Consider the following 25030-nt stretch of genomic DNA (forward strand, 5'->3'; position numbering starts at 1 on the left):
TCACAGAGGGTAAACTATGCAGAAACCAATGCAAAATGTAAGTAAAAATTGCAAAGTAAAGCTCGATCAATTAAAATCCCTGAGGAACGAAAAGAATTAAAAAGAAGGGGAAACAAAAGCACAACAATGACGAAGATTTGTTGAAAATAAAAGCTAACAGCAAATTGTTGAAAACAAACAACTGGGCCCCCAAAATGGCCCCAAAAGAACAAAGAACAGAAATTAGCAAAGCATGGGAAAAAACGAAACACAAGCATGCACAAAATAAATAAATGCAATGTCAACATGGACAACATAAACAAAAGCAAACTCAACCATGACGGAAACATCTAACCAACCTAACCATTGACTCAATTCTGCGAAAAAATTGGAAGACCATAGCAGGTGGCCAAAATAAGGAAGCAGAGGAAAAATCGAGAACAAAAAAAGCAAACAGAGGAAGCAAAATAAGGAAAATTGAATTCTGCTGGTGGAGCAACCAATAGAAAACAAAGGCAACACAGTCGTAAAATTACCAAAATAAAACTTCATTTAGGCATTTGACCAAACACATAACTTAGAACCCATTTCACCAACAATCTACATGGCAGAAAACAAAAGCAAGCCAGCAAGCTAGTTGCAACATCATTTTCAGCCTCATTCAAGTACTCTAAGAACTGGAACCAATAATCATCCTACAGAGTGCAAGACAATATATAATATTTAAGCTAAAGAACTTCTTTCAAACGTCAACCGCCTCAAAAGTTTGACAGAAAATAGGGGATTTATTCCCTAAAATTTGACAACCAAAAGGAAGGCCAAACCAAAGTTGATGCCAATGTGAAAAGGTATTACCTTCATTCGCCACAACCAAAGAGAACATCGTACCAAACTAAACTACAAAACAAACGGGAACGACCTCAAATAGTAAAAGCAAAGTAAGGAAAAATCCAAAAAGCACATGTAATATAACACAAAATAGAGTAAATAGAAGGACACAACAAGCATGCAGTAAAAGAAACCCAAAAACAAAGGAGAAAAGCCCGACAAATCAACTGATATAAACTGTGCATGAAAATGGAAATCCATAGCAGCTGACAAACTCAACTGGAACTGAAAACAAGAAAAATTAAGACAAAATAAAGCAAATGGACCAAGCAAAATAAGGAAAACAAAAGAAACAAATTAGTAGTTGTTAAAGAATTAAAGCTTGCATGGATCCAGACACAGGAAGCATTAATGCAAATGAGAGGAAGAAAGAGAAATAGTGGAGCAACAGGAAGCATTCACGCAAATGTTCCTCTGGATTCAGCATGCAGAGCAACCAACAAAAAACAAAGACAGCATAACAAGCCAGGTGGCAGAAGATTAAGCCCAAAGCTGGAGGGGTAAAATCACCAAAAACCCAGCAAAAGTGCCACATGTCAAGCTCTCAGCCATGGGCATTTTAAGGTTTTCTACTGCCTTCTCTTTTATTACGTTTTCCCATATTGCTCCTGAAGTATTACCTATCGTAAGTATATATGCCACGATGAAACCCATCCAAGACAATTGCAAATGCGGTGCACATGAGTATCTACACATATCCCTTGGACATTGTCCCTGTACGGACTAAAACTTGATTTTTTTTCATCAAGGCACAAATTCCTAATGTGTGTGATACCAAATAATTATTTTAACAGGGGAAAAAAGGAAAAAAATGATTTTTGAATCTCATAAGTATTTTGTACTTACCAGATGAGCAATCTTAGGACCTATTCCTGGCAGCAAGAGTAGTCCTTCAATTGAGCTTGGTATGTCTCCATCGTACTTCAAGAAACAAAAATATTGGCAATTTTCTTCAAGTTACTCGCTTTTCTTGTATAAAATCCAGATTATTTGAATAGCATGAGTAAATGGTTTTCAACCGATACCATAGATTCTGTGACAAAGAACATACTGGGTAAATCAACTTTTAGATGGTTTCCTCATCAGTTTTGTTCATTGCATCAGCTGTAAGCAAACCATTTTCACAAAGAGGTTGAGTCGCTCCTACTCTTAAAAGTACAAACTTGTAATTAAAACAATTTCATAAGCAAGTTGAATATCATGACACTGGCAATGGGCATCAATTGTTAGAACAAAGGAGAATGTGGATGAAAGTTTGAAAAAAGAAAGGAAAAAAAAAGAAGAAAAAAAGGCTTCAAGTCCCACATTGCTTAGGATAAACACTTGAATAGTATTTCACTCCCTATATATAGAGAGCTCATTTCTTCATTATTCCACAATTCTCAAAAATAGGCTGTTGTCCTTTGAGACAAACGTGAGAGGTGCTAATACCTTCCTCAAACGTAAATACAACTCCCGAACTTAGAATTTTCATTTTGACTGGTTTCCTTCGGTTTTCCCGACGTTTTCCACAAATAAATGTTGGTGGCGACTCCGCGCACCTTTCCTCCTTTGGAAAGCGCACCCGTGAGCCTTGCCTTCGCTCGCCCGCAAAAGGGCACGCTGCGACAGTTGGCGACTCCACTGGGGACCTTTTTGTGAGTTAGGCCTATTCTAAGGAATTGTGGATTTGTGAAACTTCGTGTGTGCATTTTTTGAACTGTGTAAAATGTAAATAACTGTTGTCTATTTCGCATTCTTTACACTGCATTCTAAGCACCCACGGGTTTGAGTAAAAAAGGGGCCCTATACCCGGGTTCATGGGAATTTAAGGAGTGGAGGTGAATCTATCATCATGCTAGGTCTCCGACTTGCTTGATAATAGTGAAACCTCGTCTAGAGCTTTCTCTCTTTATAATGTGTTGTCACTGGTATTCCATACCGCCACAATATTATTATCTTGAGTGATGATACCTCTAGAAAACAGCCGTGTGAGTTATGAATTGTTGGGGAGTAGTTATTAGAGACCCCTAGATATTGTCCTATAGGTTCCCAAATAGGGGCAAAGAGCAAACGCGCTCCGTGCCATTCGTTCTCATGCATTTTTTGGTAAATAGCACAAGTTTATAGTTTTGCTAGTGATGTTTGGTTTCTTTAGAGTAATATGTAACCTTTTTAATACTACGTTGAGGCGCCATCATGCCTAAAACGTAGCATTAAAGTTGGATCTCTGCAGTCTCGTATGTGTGAATTACCCCTTTGTGTTGTTTTCTTTCCCTTTCATGCATGCGCATCTGCATCATACCGTCACACATGCATTGTATGTGGGTCTTGTCTTTTGTCAAGGGAAGCCGGAAGATCCATCTCGTCTTCTTAACTGCACACATGGGGCACTGCGCTCCCCAAATGCGCAATAAGGAGAGATAATTTTCTGGGCTCTCGTGTCCGTAAATGCATTCATATCATGCACCGCATAAACATCTCTTCAGCATCATAATGAACATATCGTTCCTGCATTTGTCCGTTATCACATTCCCATTTTGCATGAGTCATTGCATCATCATGCATATGCGTTCAACATACTTTTTGTTCTACATGTTTGCTCATACATGATCCTTGTATTTTCCTCTACAAAACAAAAACAAAAAAAAAAGGGAAGCATGAAAATTCATGATGCATTCTTAGTTGCATGTGTTAGGTACCATGAGCCAACCATGTTGGGATCATAAACCCATTTCTAAAATTAAAAAAAAAACACACAAACAACAAAACAAAATGATTGAGCATGGTACCTAATGCGTGATTAATTAAGAAAGGATGTCTCTTCGGGCATCTCAATCTCATAATTACATTTTCCATGCATAGCATGCGTATTCTCTAGTCTTTCATCCCTATGAAATGTTGTTGAAGTATTGGCGATCAAAATTGCCATTCTCTGGGTTATGGGGTTGAACCAAGCTCGTGCTTTTACGAAAAGGTTCATCGAGTCAAGTTGAAGTATGGAAGTAACCATCTTGCAAAAAATTGGGGCAAAAGATGGATCGTGTTACATCGCTCCTTCGTCTACTGCCAAACACATTTAGGGCTGTCGATGTCCCTGTTACTTCCAGTTTCACCTTGACGGAGATGTCATGGGCCATGTTGAAAATCTAAATTGATTCAACCCCATATCCTGTGAAAAAAATCGCAATACTTCAATTGTGCATCATTCGCATACATCCATTTTGTTCATTGGTTGCATTGCTCATTGCATTCTTTCCTTGAAAAAAAAAAGAAAAACTTAATCATTGTTATAAAAAAGAAAAGAACACGCTTTACGGTGCCCTTACCGAACCCGTGCTAGAACTAGAGTAATGGGTGAAGTAGAAGAGGTGCAAGAGCAGATGAAGGCCCAACATGGAGGCCATGAAAGAGCAAATGGCCACAATGATGGAGGCCATGATGAGCGTGAAGAAGATAATGGAAGCCAATGCGGTTGCAATTGCCGCTACCAGCATTGTTGCTAAGGTGAACCCGACGTCCCCATCCGGCATCAACCAAATGAATCATCCAACCTCAGATATGGTAGGCAAAGATTTGGGAAGTACGGGCGGCCCCCATTATGCGCAAAGTCAAAACAAGCATGCCTTCCCACCATATGGCTTGCCTCCCAACTATACACCATCCAATGTAGCGTACACTCCCAGTGAGAATGTCAATAACTCCACTCCCATACTCATTGAGAGCCGACAACCCCAAACTGATCATGCACATGTCTCTCAACCCATGGGTAAGACACATGAAATGCCCCACCACAATCTAGCTGACTTCGAGCCTTGCCTCGGATATGCCACTGAAGGGCAGGCAATTGGTGGTATACCCCTACAAAACCCTTTGGAGGGTCCTCAGTATCACCCACAACTACACCTCTTGCATTCCACGACAAGTAAAAACCCTCATGCTATGTCAGAAATGGGAAAGTTGGATCATCTAGAGGAAAGGCTCATGGCCATTGAAGGAGGTGAAGATTATGCTTTTGCTAACCTAGAAGAGTTGTTCCTAGTACCCAATATCATCACCCCTCTCAAGTTCAAGGTGCTGGACTTTGACAAGTACAAGGGGATTACTTGCCCCAAGAACCATCTAAAGATGTATTGTCGGAAGATGAGGGCATACGCAAAAGATGAGGAATTGTTGATACACTCCTTCCAAGAAAGTCTTACCGGGGTAGTTGTTACCTGGTACACTAACTAGGAAACTTCCCGAGTCCATTCTTGGAAGGACCTAGTGGTTGCCTTCGTTAGGCAGTGTCAGTATAATGTCTTCGGATAGGATGCAACTATAGAACATGTACAAAAAGGGGGCATAAATCTTTCAAAGAATACGCCCAAAGATGGAGACCTGACAGCTCAAGTGGCACCTCAATGACGGAAAAAAAAATGATGACAATAATAGTAGACACATTACCAGATGGTGGGCTAGACACCTTCAAGCTTTGATGATATGGTCTTCACCGACGAAAGGATCAAAGTGGGTCTAAAAAGAGGCAAATCTGATCATCATGCTTTGATAAATGCCAAAAAAAACTAGGGCAAATGAAGAGGGTGAGAATGAGGGAAAAGCCCATGCTGTGACTGCCATTCCTATACAGCCAAGTTTCCCACCAACCCAACAATGTCATTACTCAGCCAATAACCAACCTTCTCCTTACCCACCGCCCAGTTATCCACAAAGGCCATCCCTAAAACAACCACAAAGTTTGTTTACCGCACTTCCAATGACGAACATCACCTTTAGCACAATCCAAAAACACCAACCAAGAAATGAATTTTGCAGCGAGAAAGCCTGTAGAATTCACCCCAATTCCAGTGTCCTATGCTGACTTGCTCCCATATCTACTTGATAATTCAATGGTAGCCATAACCCCAACCAAGGTTCATCAACCTCCATTTCTCCGAGAATACGACTCGAACGCAACGTGTGCTTGTCATGGAGAAGCCTCGGGACATTCCATTGAGCATTGTAGGGGCCTGAAGCGTAAGGTGCAAGGTCTAATTGATGCGCGCTGGCTGAAATTTGAGGAGAATCGCGTGTAAATCCTGACATTGACAAGAGATGCCACACATGGGGCAATTTTGAAAGCTGTTGTTAGATGTCTCTAATGACCCATCAGGATTTTCAAGTTTGTACCATTATTGTAAACCACAGTTACAATGTTAAAAGAAATCGATAAAGTTGATATCTTTGTCCCTCATCCTCTCGCAAACGCATCTTTGCTTATTCAACTTTCACCGGAATGTGGGTGCAAACCATTGATCTGTTTGCTCAAGCGACCTGTGCTCCTGAGTTTGGACTTCCAAGACCGTTCAATCAAAGATTACTCGTCTTGCACGTTGGTGGGGGTGCCGTAAATCAACAAGTAAAGTTCAAAACAAATAAGTTTCAAAATAAAAATAAAAAAGGGAGTTCAAAAAGAAAAGAAAAAAAGCATTTGATTGACTGTGTTTTCAAGACATTCATGTGACCTCATTTTATCATTCCGGAAAGTTTGTCTTTTTAGAGAGAAGTGAGTTATCAAGAATAGGATGTTGGATAAATGGCCTTAGTTACCTTAAGAAAAAGGGGGGTTGAATTAAGATACGAAGATTATTCCCCAATTAAACTTTCACTCTCTCTTTTCGGATTAACAATGCACACAGGGACAACCCTTCCCTTGTGTTCAGGAATCCTCTACAACAAGAGACCCACGGTCTCTTAATCCCTTTTCAGAAATAAGAAGAAGAGAAGAAGAAATCTCTCTTAAAAGAGATAGATTGTACAATGAAGATCAATCAAAATTCCTTATTGAATATGCAAGTGGTTGACCAAGGAATCTTTTGAGAGGATAAAACATTTCAGTTCAGAAAAACTCTTAATCTTTTGAGAGGATAAATTTTTTGGGCAATGAAAACTCCCTGTAAGTTCGTGTTTCCAAGTCACCTTTGATGGCCATTCATAAACCATTTGAATAGATGTGACTCTTGGAAATTATATTCTGAAAATCCCCTCTGGTAATCAATTACAAGACTTGTGTAATCGATTACAGGTTTTAAAAAAAAAATGAATTAAAATGTTCAATAAACTGCTGGTAATCAATTACCATCCATGTGTAATCAATTACACGTTATATTTTGAATTCAAATTTCTAGTGACTTGATAAACATTTTCAGTTGTTGGTAATCGGTTACCAGAGAGAAAATCTCAATTTGAAATGATAGAATTCTTTGGTCAAACCTTTTGTTTATTCAATTTGGAAACTTCTTCCTAAGATTCTAGAGATCAACTTGATCATATATCTTGATTTTCTTGGATTCTTGGATTCTTGTCTTGAATAAAACTTAGAAGCACTTGATCCTTTAGCATCATCAAAACATCTTGCTTCTACATAGGAGTCATTTGACTTAAATTCATCAACTGAAAAATCCTTCAACTATTTCTCGTCCTTGGAAAATTCTTTTTGCAAGAATCAACTGCTTCTTTCATTCTTCCTCACTACGAGGTTGTGAAAACAAGACAACAATTGGTACCTCTAAGCCCTACACTGGGGCAATGAAAGGCACCATGCATAAACCTCAAACGAATCTAGGGGCAGATTAGAAGTTCTCACCCAATAGATTCCTTGCTACAAGGTCATGACGAAAGACAACGATTGTACCTCAAAGCCTTACACTTGGGCAATGAAAGGCACCATGCCAAAAACCTCAAGCGAACCTAGGGGCAGATTAGAAGTTCTCACCGAATAGGTTCCCAGCTACAAGGTCATGATGAAAGACAACAATTGATACCTCTAAGCCCTACACTGGGGCAATGAGGGGCATCGTGCATGAGCCTCAAGTGAACATAGGGGCAGATCAAAAGTTCTCACCCGTCGATGTTTTTAATCAAGAAAAAAAGGGAGACAAACCCTGGAATTTCAATAGATTGATTAAACGTCAAACGGCTCCATTGCCGTCAGTCCAAAATGGTCAAGTGACTAAATCAAACAGAACATACACTCTGAGGGAGTTCCCGGAGAGATTTGCAAAAGATAGGATAAGGTTAAATGAATTATCACCTTTTTCAAAAGGACAATCAATCTGTGTTTTCCAAAAAGATTAAATCAAAATCAAAATCACAAAATAGGGAAAGAATGTCATGAACATTGTACAACTTTCCATTGCATTGCATTGTTTCATATGAGGTCAGCGTTACCAAGTTTCACAACAAAGGTTGCATGCATCTGCATCCCTAAAAATCATGTTAACTGCATAGATTTCCTACATCTCGTGTCCAATCTTTTTGGATGACCGACCCTCTCGATGAGTCGATCTCTTGCTTTCTCATAAAGGTGGACCCTTGGGTACTAGTACCTATCACCTTTAGAGGACCATATGTCCTCGCCATCAGAGGACTGCACGCCCTCGCCTTTAGAGGGCTACGTGTCCTCATTTTCAGTGTGCTCCATATCCACACCTTAGAAGAATATAAGGTCCTTTGCCCTTAGATGCTTAACCGAGACTTGCGCTCCCGGTTAAGGGGCCAGTTAGTTTCCTTTTATCAGTTCCTGGGCCACCCCTTGATATTGGAGGGCGATCAACTGTGCGAGCACATCCAGAAAGGGAGGCTATCACGCATCTACTATGCATACCGGGGCAAGATTTCACCCGTGCCGCTGCAAAAAGACGAGTGTGGATCATGCGCACCAACATGACCACTTTTACATGGATATGGATGACGTTGCTATTTAGTAACATTCTGCCCGGCGACCATAATGCCAATCTCCCCCTGCAGATGTATCGGTTGGTCTGTGCCGTCATGACATAGGTAAGTATGCACATGGTTCAATTGATTTCTGATGTCATCTATTGTTTGCAGAGATCGCGCCCACAAGACGCCCGGTGGGCCCGAAGAAGTCCAATAGGGCCGTGGGGTTTCCAGCTCTGGTTACGGGCCTCTATCAGTCCTACAGGGTGCCTGTTCCCCCAACGAGGTCATGCCATCGTGACATAGGTAAGTATACATATGGTTCAACTGATTTCTGATACCATCTATTGTTTGCAGGAATCGCACCCACAAAGACACCCAGTGGACCCGGAGAAGTCCAACAGGGCCCTGGGGTTTCCAGCTCTGGTTACGGGCCTCTGTAGTCCTACAGGGTGCCCGTTCCCCCCGGCAAGGTCATGTCATCATAGGTAAGTATGCACATCGCTCAACTGATTTCTGATTTCATCTATTGTTTGCAGGGATCGTGCCTGCAAGACACCCAGTGGACCCGAAGAAGTCCAACAGGGTCTTGGAGTTGTCAAATTACCTCTGGAAAGACTTTGATTCTCAAAGATGTGATGCATACTCCAGAGATGAGAAAGAATCTGGTTTCTGATTTTTATGAAAATAAATTTCCTTTTAAATTAAGGGATAGTGGGGGTACTTCATCCAGTTATCTTCCTGCTATTAGTAGTGAAAATCTTGCACAACCAGAACCAGATATAGAGCCTCGAAGAGGTAAGAGAGCAAGAATTGCTAAAGATTATGGGCCCGATTATATGGCTTATACATTAGAGGAGGATCCATCAAACCTCCAAGAAGCTTTGTCTTCTTTGGATGCTGACTTGTGGCAAGAAGCCATTAATAATGGGATGGATTCTTTAGAATCTAACAAGACATGGCATTTAGTAGACTTGCCTCCTGGCTGCAAACCAATTAGATGTGAAATCATTGTTGTGTAACAACTTTGATATGAAAGAGCTCGAAGAAACAAGTGTAATCCTTGGTATTAAGATTACTAGGTCAAAAGAGGGAATTTCTCTGGATCAATCTCACTACATTGAGAAGATCTTAAAAAATATGACTACTTTGATTGTAAACCTACTAGTACACCATATGATCCAAGTGTAAAACTGTTTAAGAACACTGGTGAAGGTATACGACAAATTGAGTACGCAAGTATCATTGGCAGCCTTAGGTATGCCACTGATTGTACTAGACCCGACATAGCCTATGTTGTGAGATTATTATGCAGGTTTACCAGTAGACCTAGTATGGAGCACTGGCACGCTATTGAAAGGGTAATAAGGTACCTTAAAAGAACCATAAACCTTGGATTATATTATAAAAGGTTTCCCGCTGTACTTGAAGGATACAGCGATGCAGATTGGAACACTCTTTCAGATGATTCCAAAGCAACCAACAACTATATATTTAGCATAGCTGGTGGGCCTGTTTCTTGGAAGTCAAAGAAACAGACTATCTTAGCTCAGTCCACTATGTAATTTGAGATGATAGCACTAGCAACTGCTAGTGAGGAAACAAGTTGGCTGAGAAGCCTACTTGCAGAGATTTCGTTATGGGAAAGACCGATATCAGTTGTGTTGATCCATTGTGATAGTACCGCGACTATTGAAAAGAAATTGAGAACCATTATTACAATGGTAAGAAACGACAGATACGTCGTAAGCACGACACTGTTAGAGTGGATCACGTACGCATTGATGATAATTTAGCAAATCCTTTGACGAAAGGATTAGCTAGAGAGAAGGTCCATAACACTTCTAAAAGAAGGGGACTATTGCCCTTACTGCGATGATCATTCATGATGGTAACCCGACCTAAATGACTGGAGATCCCAAGAACTAGGTTCAATGGGTAATAACAAGTTATGAAGTGATATGAGATGAACATGCTGTTATAAGTGAAAGCAGCATGATTCCTGAAGTAACAAGAGGATGAGTTATGAAAAAAAAAATTCGTAATTCTTAATGAGATCTATACTCTATGTTGAGTGGAGTACCTAGGCTACAGGAGTACTCTTGATAGACTCACCTATGTGAATGTTGAAGTAGGGGCCGCTTGATATGAAATTTTGGGCAAAAATTTCCAGAGCATTCACTATACCGGGATAGACGTGCATGGCCTTTAACGCACGGGCTTTATAGAATACACCTATGAAAAGGTTGTGTGTGGTTTGATGTCGGAAATAGAGTTCAAGACTTCGAGTCACTCTAGTAAAATCTGGATCTTACTCACTATGAAAAGGTTCAAGTTGTATGACACCTTTGTTATGCACAATTTTATGAAATCCTCGAAAATCTTCTTTTCAAATTTCAAGTGGGGGATTGTTAGAACAAAGGATAATATGGATGAAAGTTTGAAAAAAGAAAGGAAAAAAAAAAGAAGAAAAAAAGGCTTCAAGTCCCACATCGCTCAGGATAAAAACTTGAATAGTGTTTCACTCACTATATATAGAGAATTCATTTCTTCATTTTTCCTTGCCCCAGTTGAGAAGCATTTCCTCCACTTTTCTTTCTCCCTCCCATATTTCAGCCGATGCATTTCCAGCAAACTTCTCCCTCTTTCTTTCTGTAGCTCTAAAATTACGGTTGGCTATAATAGTGACTTTTTAAGTCATATTCTCGGTTGGCTATAAGAGTGACTTTTCAAGTCATATTTTTTGGTTGGCTATTAGAGTGACTTTTCTAGTCATATTTTCGGTTGCCTATAAGAGTGAATTTTCAAGTCATATTTTTTGGTTGCCTATTAGAGTGACTTTTCTAGTCATATTTTCGGTTGGCTATAAGAGTGACTTTTCAAGTCATATTTTTTGGTTGGCTATTAGAGTGACTTTCTAGTCATATTTTCGGTTGCCTATAAGAGTGACTTTTCAAGTCATATTTTTTGGTTGGCTATTAGAGTGACTTTTCTAGTCATATTTTTCGGTTGGCTATTAGAGTGACTTTTCAAGTCATATTTTCGGTTGGCTGTTAGAGTGATTTTTCAAGTCATATTTTCGGGTGGCTTTAGAGTGACTTTTCATGTCATACAAGAAGGTGTAATTCTAGAAAAGGTTCCCTCAGTGCAGTTGGAATCTTATACAGTGATCTGGACTGTTTTATCCTGGGGACGTCGTGGTTGATAGTCTGCTTGTACAATTTTTGGCAGTGCCACGAAACGTCTTACAGAAAGCGACATTGTCTGTGACTCAGCCAGTAATTTTTTCGGATTGCCCATAAACTATTGTTCCGACAATCACATAAAGAAGACAGGTGATAAACATAATTAGGGGGCTGAAGTACAATGGCAGTGCATCTCTTGAATTAGCAGTTCATTTGCAACATATTGATTCTCATTTTATATATATATATATATATATATATATATATATATATATATATATATATATATATATATATATATATAATTTAGTATCCAAATATATTAATCAGGCTTGTCCTTTCTGAACATATATAACACCACACCAATCAGAAAGAAGTGGTTGTCAGTTCACTATATCAATAGAAATCATCAGAGAAACTAATCTAACTCCACAAATGCAGAAAGACATAAAGTAACTTTATTTTTTATATCTCATACATTACATGTAATCTAATATTTTGAGTATAGTATTGAATTGAATTAGTCATTGCCATGATGATTGAATCATGATACTCAAGCCAGAAAGATTAATAAGATCATTATCAAGCACAAGCAGAAAGAACAAACTTTTTTTAATCACCGAATACCGTCCTTAAGGATAACCATGACAGCTACCATCACTATCAAAGACACAGCATAAACCTGAAGAGAAAATGTATGTCAGAAAACTATTATCTACATACGCACTATTCTCTATTATTTTTTCTTTTCTTTATACCTACACCACATTGATCGCCTAATACACTCCATAATAAGTTCTTGTGTAATTCTATTCCAAAATAGAGTATATATCATCATCATATTATGTTGACCAATGACCACAAATGCAAGAAATTAAAAACTCAAATTGTGAGTAGAACAGCTCATAGGATACCAACTATCCCAATCTCTAATGCATGTATCATGATCCACACAGCGAAAAGAAGCCCAAAAAACACAGTGTTTATCTTATGTTTCACCTTTTATGATTTATCATATTTTTTATAAAAAATATCAACCTATATCTTTCAAGCATCAACATTGCTTGGAAAAGAAGAGCCAAGTCATAGTCAATCACAAGAAAATCAAGGGTGGCGGTGTCTTCGCCTCAAATTGTAGAAAACAAGTGATGTTGCTCCACCCGTAATCATGACTTCATCAAACAAACAGATACATACATATTTCATCAATATAAGGTAAAAAATAATTATGATTATCAAAACAATTAAGCTGTAAAATTGCCACAAGTACAAAGCATCAACATTGGTTGGAAAAGAATAGGCAAGTGATGCAAGCTCCATTGGAGCTTGTAGGCCTAGGATCTTCTTCATCAATGGATTCCTTTGCTTCTTGGAAGATGAATGGCAGTGGAATGGAGAAGGAAGAGAGAGAGGAGACGCCACTTCAAGGAGAAGATGAGTCTAGAAGATGCTCACCACCATAGGAGGCCATGGATAAGAGCTTGGAGGAAGAAGGAGATGAATGAAGGGAGAGGGAGAGAAGAGCACGAAATTTTGTGCTCCAAATGAGCTTTGAAATCTGAAGTTTAATATTCAAATGATCAAAGTTCCAAAAAAATGTACACACATGACCTCTATTTATAGCCTAAGTGTCACACAAAATTGGAGGGAAATTCAAATTTCACTTGAATTTGAAATTGAATTTGTGGAGCCAAACTTTGGAGCCAAACTTTGGAGCCAAAATTTCACTAATTATGATTAGTGAATTTTAGTTATGGTTCAGCCCACTAATCCAAGATCAATTCCAAGATTCTTCACTAAGTGTGCTTAGGTGTCATGAGGCATGAAAAGCATGAAGGACATGCACAAAGTGTGACTATATGATGTGGCAATGGGATGTAGTAAGCAAATGCTCACCTCCCCCTCTAAAATTTAATTGGATTGGGCTTCTACCAATTCAACTAAATTTATTTCCAACCACACACATCAAATATCCACTTAGTGCATGTGAAATTACAAAACTACCCCTAATACGAAAACTAGTCTAGGTGCCCTAAAATACAAGGGCTGAAAAATCCTATATTTCTAGGGTACCCTACCTACATTATGGAGCCCTAAATACAAGGCCAAAAAATAATGAAACCTTAATCTAATATTTACAAAGATAAGGGGGCTCGTACTTAGTCCATGGGCTCGAAATCTACCCTAAGGCTCATAAGAACCCTAGGGCCTTCTCTTGCATCTTTGGCCCAATCTACTTGGAGTTTTCTATCCAATGCCCTTGCGGGGTAGGATTGCATCAGCAAGTCATATCCAATCACTGGCAAATCAAGAGTGGATAAACTTCCACACAAACACCTATAAGAGAAGAAAATATGAAGATAAAAGCCAAGTGCATAAGTAGTTTTTAACTTCTGGGAGAAGCTCAATTCATTTTATCCTTTTTACTTTCACAATCTAGAAGTAATACCCTAATGACAGCGTGGAAGAAAACATGAATTATTGTAACAAATCATAAAACCTAACAACATTCCTTCATAACAAAATAACTTAACTTTAATCAAAGATACCTGAATGAGACTACTGGTCAATTGAAAGTCTCTAATGATACCGGTATAACAATATTCCCAATGTTTGATCGAGATGCATAACAAATTCTAAACACAATAGCATCTGAACTCCTTCACACCCAAAATGTAAAATATGGCTTACATACCCCCATTATTGGATACCCTTTGCAAACACACTTTTAATTTTGAAATCAAGCTCACAACTTGAAGGAAGGGTTTCAAAGCTATACCATCACAATGACTTTTATCCCACAAAATATCATTTAGCATGATCCTCTCCTCAAAGAAATTAAACAGGTAACCATATTTATAATTTATTTACATTTTTGTCCACTAATTAATACTTTTATTAAAAAAGGAGTCCACTTCACCACAACAAACAACATCAAATGAGTGAGATGGAGAACTAATTGTAAGTCATAGCCCAGAGCTACAAGCATCCTACAAGTTAAAAGGTGCATCTTCATCATTTAATGAAGAAGTTTATAAAATCTCACAAAGTCCATTAAGAAAAAAGGCTAATAAACAAGTTGTCACAGGTCGAAGTCCAAAACTACAAGCATCTGAGAAGTCAAAATATGCATCTTCATCATCAAATGAATTTTATTCAATCTCAAAAAGTTCGTTAAGGAGAAAGACAAATAAATAAATTGTTTTGACATCAAAGTTTAAAAAGAAGCACACAAAAGAAAAAAAAATTCAACATCAGGTCACCAGCAAAAGGAAATAAATACAAAAAGTCTATTTAAATGAAAAAAAAAATTGGTGTTGATGTCAGCACCGTCTTAGAAACTACATATTTCCACATCGTTCCTGACATCAGCACCGATGTTAAATGTTGAATTACCTACAAATAAATTTTAGATAAATTAAATCAATATTACGATATTATCAATATTGCTAATAATCAATAAATATTATTATATAATATTAAAATCAATATTTATAATTAGAAAACTATTTTATATCTTACTAATAATCAATAAATATTAGTAACATATAAAATAGTTTTCTAATTATAAATATTAATTTTAATATGAAAAGCTGCATATTTATAATTATAATATTATCTAAGTAATAATCAACAAATATAATTAAACATTCATGAAACTAAGTATATAGTTGCTGATTGGATAATTACCATTGGTATGACTTTGAAGATAATTATATAAAAATCATCATTATCCTTTAAAAATCACACAATATACACAATATATTTCCATAAAGAAGAAACCACACAATATACACAAAGCACATTATAATATTATGGTCTTCTAAGAAAATAAAAATTATGGGAGAGAGAGAAACCTGTATGTTCTATTTAGAAACTTTATTACTAAGTTTTAAAGTAACTTATCATGAGAGCCATCTTAAATTAGATTCATATCATATAACCAAGCTAGTCAAACTAACTTAATTAGTACTATAATACATAGTTTTAATTATCGTAATCGGTTAGACATAACTAAAATCTTTTTTCCTTAAAAAAAACTAAAAACTTTAATCAAATAAATCTTTTTAATTATAATAAAAATAAATCTCATAATAAATAACATGCAATAAAATGTGAAATTGTTGTCAATCCTTCCTACCATGTCATTTTCCCAAGTCTGATATATATCTACTACTTCCTAACAACTAAAAGAAATGGGAAATTTACAAAGAAGCAAATTAATTTTTTTGTTAACGTCTCTCCCTGATCTTAATGGTAATATGCTATAAAAATATTAAGAAAACCAATGTTCACTTACCATTGAAAAGGCGAGACATCTGGGCAGCTCAAAAAAATATATTGTCCACTAGAGTACTTAAATCCTTGTGGTTTAGACATGTGCAAGGCCAAGACATTTCCTGGGTAAACTGCAACCTGAATTTTAAGAAGAAAATGTTAAATTTTAGTATAAGGTCATTTAATAGCAAAAATGAAATTAATTCAAAGAGAGAAGGTAAAATTTATCAAAGGAAATAACAAGGCATTAGAAAACTTATCTTCACTATTTCCATTTTGTTCGAATCTTCTTCTTTGTTTAGCATAGTGTATCACTTTGTTGTCTTCAAATTCAACTTTAGCCCAACCAATGTCATCTTGAATATATTCCTGAAATCAACAGCGTGCATAGGCAGATATTTAGCTTTCAGGCTATCTAAATGATTATGTGAGATCATTTTTTATTAACAACATCATCTTAAATTTTGATTAATGTAAGATCAATTTCATGACCTATCTCATATCCTGAAAGACAAAATTCATGACCTATCTCATATTTCGTAATATGTAGTTCAAAATAAGGATGAGGAGCTAGTTCATACCCCTACTAAATGTCATTCTTCCTCTTTGGAAAAATCTCAAACTATTAACCCCAAATGACGCACAAAGCACTTCATGAATTCACTTTTATATTGCCAATATTTAAATAATCAATGTTCTTTTCTAATTTCTTACATAAAACATGTACCTTATCATCTCCAGCACATCACAAACAAGAAAAAAAAAATCATCCAAACCAGCAATTGCCAAGGGAGAGCTAGAAAAGCACTACAAGAAACGTCTTTTAAGGAGTCATGGATGTAACACTTATGTTATGTTTCTTGCCTGTGGCTCTATATAAATATAATACACACACTATCCGAATCTAAGATCACAATTACCAAGTTATTTAGTTGGCCACCAAATATATATTTCGTTTGAAATGTAAGCCTTGAAATCAAGCATGTCAAATATATATTCTTATATTTTAATTCTCAGGATGGCTGCATTAGGTGGGCTCCATAGTTTAAAAAACCAAGCTTAAATATAATTGGTCACTTGAGTAGAGTCAAGGAAGGAACCAACCTCTTCGAGCCTTTATTATCTACTGCTGCTTGATACCTAATAGCATTGAATCCATAAGCAATTGCCACATCCTATAGATTAAAGAAAAACAAGAATAAAAAAGACATGCTTTCTCAGTGAAATGTAGCTAGTAATACAATTCATGAGATTAAAGCAACTGCACATTACAGGGTAATATGAAGTACAATATGTTTATATTGATAGAATGTTTTTAAAAAAAATACTAAGATTGATACTAATAAAAATATTCAAGAGATTAAAACTAAATTTATTCATATTTACATGTAGCCAGTCCACATTCAATTGCAGATTCATGTAACCAGTCCAGATTCAATTCAACTATATGTATCAAATTCCAAATGTGCCCGCTACCAAGATGTTTGTCTTAAAGAAGGCATGCGAAAAATTAAGAATACAAAATAATATCTTCCTAAAGCAGAGAAAACAAGGGAGGGAATGAAACCAAAATTAATATATCAACTTAAAATTTCTCTCCCATCAACCTACATATTCCATATATAGAACCAAGAAACACAACTTGAAGGAAGGATTTCAAACCTATACCATCACAATGACTTTTATCCCACAAAATATCATTTAGCATGATCCTCTCCTCAAAGAAATTAAACAGGTAACCATATTTATAATTTATTTACATTTTTGTCCACTAATTAATACTTTTATTAAAAAAAGGAGTCCACTTCACCACAACAAACAACATCAAATGAGTGAGATGGAGAACTAATTATAAGTCAAAGCCCAAAGCTACAAGCATCCAACAAGTTAAAAGGTGCATCTTCATCATTTAATGAAGAAGTTTATCAAATCTCACAAAGTCCATTAAGAAAAAAGGCTAATAAATAAGTTGTCACAGGACGAAGTTCAAAGCTACAAGCATCCGAGAAGTTAAAATATGCATCTTCATCATCAAATGAATTTTATTGAATCTAAAAAAGTTCATTAAGGAGAAAGACGAATAAACAAATTGTTTTGACATCAAAGTTTAAAAAGAAGCACACAAAAGAAAACAAAATTCAACATCAGGTCACCAGCAAAAGGAAATAAATACAAAAAGTCTATTTAAATGAAAAATTTTCGTTGTTTTATTTGCATAACTTTTATGTGCTTTATTGACTATTTTTCTTTCATTAAATATATATTTTTTAATTATTTTATTATGTCAATTTCACTTTATTCTTATATTGTTCTTATAAAAATTTATATACAACCCTTACTTTTATCTTTATGTTTTTCAACTTTAGTTGAGTGGTCAGCCTCCCATTTTGAAATATTTCCTTATAAATATAATGATAAAGAAAAAATATCTTGGTTTATATGTAATTTTTTATCTCCTTTAACAAAAAATAATATAAAATATCATTGACAGTTATACTTTTAAATTTGATTTATCAAATAAATAATTTATTTAAATATTTCTTTAATTATTTACAAATCTGCACAATGCGTGAATATTTGTCTAGCTTGAGTAAACACGCAATCATAGTTTGTTTTTGTGTATGAATGTTATTAATATAGTATTGAATGTCATTAATGTACTATTGATGTAAATTTATCGTATGATAAAGCTATCAAAATAAACAAATTTATATTCTTTACCTTCCCGGAGTACAGTCTTAGGGGATTTTTATATTATATAGATTCATATATATATATATATATAGTTTTAAGATTAAGAAAGCGAATTAGCTAAATTAACACCTTTAACTAGTAAATAAAAAAAAAATCAAACAAACAAGGAAAACAAAGAAGTTCAACAAAAAATATCAAATTATCAATGGAAAGAGAGGGATTTGAACCCTCTGTACAAAAAATTGTACAACGGATTAGCAATTCGACGCTTTAGTCCACTCAACCATCTCTCCCCAATCGAAAAATAGAATTACTTTGTTTATGTTATATCACATAAACAAGAAGAGCAAAAAATGGAGCTTGAAAAAAAAAGACTTCTTTTTATCTTATTTTTTATCTTATCTCTTTTCTTTCTATTTGATTTCAATTCATTATTATATTCTACATTCTTCTATTTTTTAGTTTCCTAAAAAATATTTTACTTCATAAAATATTATTTATTTAATACACTTATCATAGAATAAAATTTAATAATATTATTAAATGTTCCTTAATTACTCATTTCTAATAATTTTACATTTTTCTAAGATACCGAAAAGATTTAAATAAAAAATACAAAATTAATCCCATGCACAATTTTGTTTGCCTCTGCATCGTAGGGTCACAACTGAGTTCAAATAAGTAAACATAACTTTGATAAAATAAAATTTAAATAATAATATTCATGCTATAATCGAATGGAAAGGAAAGAAAAGATGGGGAAAACCATGAATAACAAACAAAAAAGTGTCTGCTTGGAAAAAAATGAAAAGGAACAGGAGTAAAAGGTTGGCTTCAAAAAGAAAAAATCTAAAATTTTCTTTCTTTTTAGACTTTGTCCCGAATTCAAAATTTAATTTTTTTATTATTTTCTTTTCGTTACTCCAAACAAGTCTTAAATGTATTTATGGAGAGAAAATATTAAAAGAGGGAAAGTATTAAATATGATAGGAAATGTAATAGATAAAATGAAAGACACAATAAATGTGCACATTTAATGATTCTAAAAAGAAATTGCAATTTATCTTTTGCTGGTATAAACAGACACACGTCATTGCATTTTTAGAGAATTGCTCAACACACATATATTGACCATTAGACTGCGAAGATAGGGTGCAATTGGGCAACAAGGATCAGGGAAGAGAACCAACAAGATACTAGTCATCTGAGAGCACGCAGAGTAAGGGGAAGGAAGAAGAGCTAAGGAGCATTTGAAGTACAAAGGTGAGTTCTTTAATTGTGTTTTTAATTTTCATTATTGTTGCAACTGAGTTATCAATATTACAATTCAATTTGGGGTCTTGTGGATCTATCACTTAGTAATCCAAATCTGAAACAATAAAGGGTTATTGTACGTAATGTTTGAAATTTATGGGGTTAAATTTGTAATATGTATAAAATCACAGAGAGGGCATATGTGTAATTATGTAATCAAGGGTAATTCTCGGTTTCAATTTTCAAAACTAAAGATGAAATCGATATGGGTGTGGGTGTCACAAAAATGGTTTTAAGCAAATCAAAAGAGTTTCTGTGTAAGTTGAGTAAAATATAGGAGATAGCATTGTATACATGATGGAAATGAAGGATGTTACTGCCTACATTCATTTTCTTTGTATATAGACCTATCTTAAGACGAAAAATTTAGGTAAGACCGTTGATTTTTTTTTTTTTTTTTACATGTGACCCTTAGAAGTTAACTTTTATCATTGTTCATAAATATTGGTTAGTACAAAGATCAACCATACACATGGAGTAAATTTTTTCTAGTTTACTTTAACAAACAAAAGTAGCTCATTTTTGGCATGACGTTTGATTTTATTGTCTGCAAGCTTTCACAATAGTAATTTTAAATCTTATAGAAAAAATATTATTTTTAAAATTGTTCTTTCAGCAAAATTTAAAAAATGATAGTAATACACATCTTAATCCACATTTTAAAGAATGTTTTATTTTAAATTAAAATTTATCAAAAATTGAAAAACAATTTTAAATATCACTTATTATTTAAAATAAAATTTAATTAATACTCCTTCCGTCCCATAATAAGTATCATCTTAAATTTTCATTATTAAGATCTAGAAAAGTTAATTAATAAATTGATTAGAGAGAATAATAATTTTATAAAATCAACCATCTTATTAATATTACATTAATTGAAAACCTAAAGTAATACTTGTTAAGAATATTAGTGAAAAACATTTAAAAAACAGGATATTAGTAAAAAATAATAATATTACATCAAAAAATTATCATGACACTTTGAGACTTATTTTTTCTTAGGCACTTATATATTGATTAGAACAACAGGAGAAATAAATAAAGAATTGGAAAATGAATTTCTCTTACTAACTATTCTCGTCTTTTAACCTATATGTGCAGTGTGTTGGAAAGGATGTAATTAGATAATTAATGTGTTTCTAAAGAAATGTTTTATATAATTTATATTATTAGTTAAATTTTATTAAAATTTATAAAATAAAAAAATGTTACTTAACAAATTGTGATTTCTAATAAATTATGTTAGAGAGTGTACTGTTAATATATTTTTCTTTCAAACAATACATGCTCATTTATCCTATCATTTTTTTCTCCTTTTATATTGCTTTTGAAACCAAAGAAAGTATAAAAGAATAAGTACTGAATTTTTGTCAGAAATTGGTTTTTTTTTTTCCAATGTTTGTCACTCAGCATCAATGGCTAGCAGTTCAGATGAGAGGTATGTTTGGCCTTGGACAGGCATTGTTGCCAACATATTTGGGAAGCCAAAGCATGAACCAGTGGAGTGTGATAGCATGTATTGGCTGAGAAAGTTTGAACAATACAAACCCGAAGAGGCTTATGTTTTGCATTGTGCAGAAGATCCAACAGGGTACGTTGTGCTGGAATTTGGTACAGAATGGACTGGGTTCACGCAAATGATGAAGTTAGATACAGATTTTCTTGTTGATCATCATGGAAAAAAGGATTATTATGAGTCAAGGAAAATGGGTTATTCTTCAGGCATATTTGGTTGGTGTGCACAGGCAGAAGATTACAACTCAGAAGGGCTTGTTGGAAATTTTCTCCGTCAGAAAGCTGAGCTGAAAACAACCTCTATGGTTGCACAAGAGTCATTGAATGAAAAAACTGAAACTCTGGATCATTTGTATGGGGAAATAGGCTCTGTAAACAAAAAGATTAGTGAGATGGAATCGAAGTACATTGAGGACTACATGTCATTGGATAAAATGATGAAAGAGATTGAGAAGAAGAGAGACTTGCTTCACCAGACTCGTGCTGAAGGTTTGTAACCCTATTAATGAAAGAAACTTTAATTTTAATTAATTATTTTAAAAGTTAATAGATTCGATGGATCAAATCTAACTAACTATTTTGATCAAACATGATTAGAACTAGCTGTAACTATAGGTGGATCCAAATGCGCAATGTAGAATTCTCTTGAATCCCTAAAGATGCTTCTCCACTCTTGAATATATTAAGCATATGTTTTATTTATTGGTTTGATGTTTGAACTTCATCTTATTACACAGCAGATGATCATGTAAATTGTGCTCCAGTGTTGAAGTCGATGGTAATGCGTGGACGTGAAATTACTTATAAAGCCATGGAAAAAAATAAAAAATTGCAACAAGAGATAGATACAATGAATGATGAACTCGATCGCTGGTGTCAACAACTGATTGAACAAGAAAAGTCAACTATACAACAAAGGAGAAAATTTGAGGAAGAAAAGAAAAGCGTAAATCTTTTTAATTAACTTATCTTGAATTTTTATGACATAAAATTTGTTAATGATAATATCAATATTAATACGAACTATTTAACTTATAATGTCAAGCAAATGGAATCACTAATTTTAGCAACAGAGAAGCAGATGAAGGCCAGAAGTGATGTTCTCAGTTTGCTTGAAAAGCATCAGGTGTGTTACGTGTTGTTTGTTTCTTCATTCAGAAGTGATGCACTGTTGAAGCTTGAAAAAGAGAAGGGAAATGAACAAAAGTTGAATTTAGAAATTGCTGAACTAGAGGAACAACTCAAGGTTTTGAGGTGTGTGAACTCGGAGGAAGCTGATCATGAGAATAAAAGAAAGATTGAAATAGAAGAGATAGAAGAAAAATTGGAGGACATGATTTTTGATATGTCCGTAAAAGATGATGAAAATCAAGCTTTGAAGAAGAAGGTACAAGAAGCTAAAATCGAGCTAGAAGATGCTAGGCAACAAATTATTAAGGTAAATGTTCTGTTCTGAGAAAATCCTTATTCTAATCCTTATACTAAGGAGACACTTTAGTTCATAATTTTATTAAACCTTTTACTTTAATTTTTAAACTTCACAAAAAGTAATTCATTTTTTACTTTTACTTTGTATCATAAAGGTTTTTTAAGTGAATAATATTTTACAAAGTTAAAAAGATTTTGTAAAGTTAGAAGTTAAAAAGGATTATCCAATTTTAAGTGTTAAAATGGAGAGTTTACACATTTCATTAATGGCACTGCAGTAAACATTATCTTAATGTTTTGTGAACATTTTTTACTATAGCTATTTGCTGTTGGTACTGTTTTATCACAATTAATGTTTTCCGTGCAAAAGCTAATTGAATGCATTTGCTTGACAATTCAGGAATTACCACAATTCTTGAAAGGGGTTACTAAGATTCAAATAAAAAAAATTGGGGAGGTCAGTGCTAGGTCATTTAAAAAAGTGTGCATGAATAGGAATAAAAATAACAAAAAAGCATCATCTGAGTCTGTCAAACTGTGCGCAAAGTGGCAAAAAGAAATTCTGGATTCAACATGGCACCCTTTTAAGATTGTTGAAGTCGAAGGGAAGGAAATACAGGTATATGATACATCTTGGTTCCTTCTATGTTTTCTTCATGTTTTGGTTTAACATAGTTGTGAATTAGTAGAAGAGAAGGCTCGTTCAAATGTAATAATGTCCCTTTATTATAGATCCCATAAACACATGATCATGTAAGAAAAATTTATGTATATCTCCAATTTAGAGTTTGTTACAACCAAACTAGCATAATCTGTAAAACATGGCATGTTATCAGCAGGGTAGGGGATTCAATTATGTGTCACAAATGTACACTAGCATGAGCAAAATTTGATGTCTCTCTCTTTTTATTTTTTCAGGAAGTAATTGATGAAAATGATCCTAAATTATTATCTTTAAAAAATGATTTGGGAGAGGAGGCATACATTGCTGTGGTGACAGCTCTAAAGGAATTGCATGAGTATCATAATTCTGATGATGCTGAGAACACCCATAATTCAAGTGAGAAACAAGTGATACCTGAGATATGGAACTCCCAAAATGGACGTAGAGCCACCGTAACTGAAGCTTTGAAGTACATAAGCAATAGGGTTATCAAGATGCGGTGACGATGAATGGCAATCCCATATTTAATTTATTCCCTTTATGTAACCTACTTTTGGGACACAATACTCAGCACTTGTAATGCTATATAGTTTTATAGGTGCTAGTAATCTTGTGGTTAGATTATATACTATTTTTGCTATGACAGGTTAAAGAGAGAATAACTACTTTCATTGTTATTGATTTGTCTTTAATTATACTAGTTTGCAACCCGGATTGTTAGATTTTTTTATTCAGCAAGTATTGTAATTTTTGATTGTATGATTCCATTGGTCCTCTTTCTTGTAAGGTATTAATCATTTGAGTCATAGAAGATGTTTTTTTGACCAATAGGTACATAAACACATTAGATTTTGTCCTTATTGGTTGAGAATAGTATATGATGGTCTGTACTCAATATAGTGAACAATTATGGCTATGCGAGAGATATCTTATATTGCATGATGATAATAATAATAACAATAATAATAATAATAATTAGAAAGGAAGGAGATAGATATTTGATACGCACATAACAAAGAAAACTAACAACATTTCTACCTCAATAGGAAAGAAGAAATTTTGACTATAATTTGTTGTCACTCATAAATATAAAGGGAAATAATTAAAATACATTGAGCAAACCTACATAATTTGTCATCAAATTAAATCAAACACATAAAATTAATAAACTATATAGCAAAATTTATAGTGTTGGAAATGGAGTCGGAATCGCCTGCATGAAGGAAGAAACAAAAAGAATAAAAGGAAAAGAGAAGAAGATTCAGATGAGAAAGATGGAGAAAGAGAAGATTGAGGGAGAAAACACAACAACGGAGAAAACTCAAGAGAGAGAAGAAAGAGTAATGGATAAGATACGCACAATTATGAGTATTAAGCAGAATTAAATGAGCCGTTAAATCCG

At 34.7% G+C, this 25030-nt stretch overlaps 1 protein-coding gene across 1 annotated transcript; it reads left to right on the forward strand.

Moving 5' to 3' along the window:
- The first annotated feature begins 21436 nt into the window (after positions 1-21436).
- Positions 21437-24131, forward strand: LOC102667641 (factor of DNA methylation 5). Its single transcript, XM_041009601.1, has 3 exons — positions 21437-22025; positions 22604-22974; positions 23943-24131. Exons 1-3 carry the CDS (start codon positions 21437-21439, stop codon positions 24129-24131), a joined length of 1149 nt encoding a protein of 382 aa, XP_040865535.1.
- The last annotated feature ends 899 nt before the right edge of the window (positions 24132-25030 follow it).

Source organism: Glycine max, chromosome 15 (assembly GCF_000004515.6).
Source record: "Glycine max cultivar Williams 82 chromosome 15, Glycine_max_v4.0, whole genome shotgun sequence".
NCBI classification, from domain to species: Eukaryota; Viridiplantae; Streptophyta; class Magnoliopsida; order Fabales; family Fabaceae; genus Glycine; species Glycine max.